Source organism: Panicum virgatum, chromosome 5N, assembly GCF_016808335.1.
Source record: "Panicum virgatum strain AP13 chromosome 5N, P.virgatum_v5, whole genome shotgun sequence".
NCBI classification, from domain to species: Eukaryota; Viridiplantae; Streptophyta; class Magnoliopsida; order Poales; family Poaceae; genus Panicum; species Panicum virgatum.
Window position 1 is genome coordinate 18,898,427 of NC_053149.1, and position 3,335 is coordinate 18,901,761.

The 3,335-nt window shown below is 50.5% G+C and overlaps 1 protein-coding gene across 1 annotated transcript; it reads left to right on the top strand.

The window, feature by feature from the left end:
* Positions 1-752: 752 nt before the first annotated feature.
* Positions 753-1,550, top strand: LOC120674632 (suppressor protein SRP40-like). Its single transcript, XM_039955783.1, has 2 exons — positions 753-887; positions 987-1,550. Exons 1-2 carry the CDS (start codon positions 753-755, stop codon positions 1,548-1,550), a joined length of 699 nt encoding a protein of 232 aa, XP_039811717.1.
* The last annotated feature ends 1,785 nt before the right edge of the window (positions 1,551-3,335 follow it).

Below are 3,335 nucleotides of genomic sequence, written 5' to 3' on the forward strand. Positions count from 1 at the left end.
CCGAATTTTCGATCGGGATAATTTTTCATCGGCTCCCATTCACCCCCCCTTTGGTCGCATTTCTCGGTCCTACAATTGGTATCAGAGCCGGGTTGGTTTCTCTATAGCCTTCTCCGGTTCGAAACCGTTGTGCGACCATGGGTTCACCGGGCAAACCCCCGATTTTCGATGGAACCGATTATGACTACTGGAAGGTGCGCATGCGTGCCTATCTCTTGAGTCTAGGTTCCGAAGTCTGGGAGATTTGCGTGGACCCTGAATACGTGAACCTTGCGGTCCGCACGACCGAACTTCAGGTCAGGAGACATGAGGTCAATAGCAAGGCGTACAACGCTCTCATCGCCTGTCTCGCTCGTCCTGAGTTCGATCGTGTCAGCGATCTTCTCACAGCCCGGGAGATTTGGGCACGGTTGGCCAATTTCCATGAGGGAACCAACCATGTCAAGTCTAGGCTGTATGAGACTCACCGGCGGGAATATGAGAACTTTACTCAGTTGCCGGGTGAGAGCATCGACACCATGTTCAGTCATTTCCAATCGATTGTGAACAAGGTGCGTGCGAACCAGCCACAGGGCACCCAGACCTACTCCAATCATGAGAAGGCTATGAAGCTTCTCTATGCTCTTGATTGCAAGGTCTGGGAGGTGAAGGTCCAGACTATCATAGAGTCTGCTGGCTATGAGAGCCTCACCGTGGATGAGCTGTTCAGCAAGCTCAAGGCTTCAGAGGTGGAGAAGCCCTCTCGAGCTAAGATGGAAGGCAATCATGCTGATGCCTCCGCCTCCAAGTCGATGGCCCTAGTAGGCAACTCAGGAGCTAACTCTGACCCTTCTCTTGGAGGTTTTTGCTTGTCTTCTCTTGTGTCTGTGACAGATGAGCAGTTGGAGGTGCTAGGAAACGAGGAGCTTGCACTGATCATCCACAAGTTCCAGCACGCCTTCAACAACAGACAAGCATGAGTGAAGACCTGCTTTAACTGCGGCAAGACCAGCCACTTCGCCGTCGAGTGTCCCAAGAAGAAGAGTTCCAGGGAAGAGGACGACCGCTCCAGGCACGAGGAGTACCGCGAGCACCGCCACAAGCACAAGAGTGGGCACTCCCACAAGAAGAATGGCGGACGCTCCAAGCGGCACCACGAGCGGAAGAAGAACATCATCAAGTACAAGAGCAAGCAGGCGTTCATCGCCCAGAGCGAGGATCATTCCTCCACCAGCCAGAGTTCGACGTCTTCATCCTCATCCAGCTCCAGTGACTCCGACTCACACCACTGCAGCGAGAAGAAGCGGAGCACCAAGAAGAAGGCCACAGAGGGCTTCACTGGCCTTTGCCACCATGCTGGGAAGGCGGCCGGTTTCTGCACCATGGCCATCGACTCTGACGCCGACGGGACTCCTCCCACCACGGCAGAGCCTATACTTCAGCCAGAGCCAAGCTCTGAGGTACGTCCTGAGCACCCCACTCTTGAGGAGTTGGAGGATCTTTACACTGCTCTAGATAATCAGGACTTGATCATTAAGGATGCTAAGAGGCAGTTTAGAGCTTTGAGATAGGAGCTGAAGGAAGTTAAACTAGCTTTAGAGATTGCTCAGTCTGCTCCTATTGTGGAGGATTGTGAGGAGGAGGATGAGTGCAATCAGTGCATCGGTTTGATGTCTGACCTTTCCGAGCTCAGGAGCAAGTATGATGAGAACTTGCTCAAGCTTGAGGAGGGCAAGAAGGCCTTGGACGAGCTCAAGTCCCGGCCTACCCTCTTGGGTGCTTGTAAGGAGTGCCCAGCACTTAGAGAAGAGCTTAAGGAGAGGAATGCTGCTTTGAGGAAGTTGGAGAAATCCGCAGTCACTAGCTCTTGCTCTGCTGATTGTACTGTGTGCCCAAGTCTGATCTCTGAACTTGAGGAGGCATGGAAGGACAAGACCCGGATGGAGGAGGAGAACTCACACCTTCGGGAGATTCTCAGTTGGGTGTCCGCCCGCGAGCCTCAGTTGGTCATCTCTACGGTGGGTGTTGCTGTTGACGAGTGTCCCACTGGGCGTGCCAGAATGTGTTGTCGGTCGAAACCCACCGGCGAGCAGCGACGGGCAACACGAAGAGCCGGGAGGTTGCTGGGGCGCTGGCAGGCACTGCTCCCTCGTCGACGGCCCACAATTCCGTCACGCTCCCGGAGGATGTGTGAAAACCGGGCGTGCCACCTGACCTACACCCGATCAGGAGGGTGCAGACGTGCTCCAAACAGTTTCCTGCATACAAAGACACGTGTAAATGTAAATCTGAGCCATGGTCGACTCCCCGGGATGACTCTTGCATCGGTTTTAAAGAGCCGATCGAGTCCCGGTGTCAGATGGGATCTGATTGTATCCAGATATGATAGATAAAGCAAATAACTATAAAACTGCTTCAAATAAATCTAATTGATCCAATCCACGATGGTAACAGCTTCACTGCTAGATCAGAACATCCTACACGTGACTAGGCCTAATGAACATAACAGATAACTAAACCACAACCCAAAACAGAGGCCTAAGAACTAGCAAGAGCCGATTCCCGGAACAATCCCTATCAAGGCTAAGATAAAGCATCTATTACACCACCGGATCATCCAATCCATTTGCAAGGCCTAACCTAGCAGATATTACGCCAACTCTTAAGGTAAGAGCAAACCAGAACAGATCAGATCTACTAAACATAAAAGAAGCAGGGTGTTGTCTCTGTGCAACTAATTCTATGCGACAAGAACTAGCATGAGATTGAAACGTGATTGCACAGAGACAACATGATATTCGTAGATAATAAGCAACGAAGCATAACAGATCTACTAAAAGCCATGCTACGAACATCAGGATAACTAGTACTACTCGCCATCAAAAACGCTTCAGTACGAGTAATACCAAGGTAAAAGCAAGAACAATACTGCCCTGATCGCGAGAAGCGATCAGGGCAGCATGGCGCTTACTTGGATGAAACCCTAGGATTAGGGGTGGCGATGCGCCGAGAGTTGTTGTTTGCGAGTCGTGATGACGCTCTCTTTTACGAATAACAATGGATACATATTTATAGTTCGGAGACTTGGGAAACAATCTAAACTAATCTTGTCCCGATCGGACTCTATCTCTAATCTTGAACTAAATCTAAAGATACATGGCCCATGTGGCCCAGATGCTCACGCAGGAGCCGATTTACAAGTCTTCTTCAGTCTTCTGCTTTAAGCCCATCTTGATTTCGACCCATAAATTAATCCTGTTAATTTATGGCGATAACACATGCCCCCCTGGTTTTGGCAATGATAGTTCCAAAACCAATCCGTCGCTTCATCTTCTCGTTAATGCTCATTAAACACA

What these genes read in the sequence shown, in the direction of transcription:
- LOC120674632 (XM_039955783.1), top strand. Translation starts at nt 753, where the DNA reads ATGGAAGGCAATCATGCTGATGCCTCCGCCTCCAAGTCGATGGCCCTA. An exon ending in TGACAGATGAGCAGTTGGAG is followed by an intron (nt 888 to 986) that starts GTGCTAGGAAAC and finishes AACTGCGGCAAG; the next exon opens with ACCAGCCACTTCGCCGTCGA.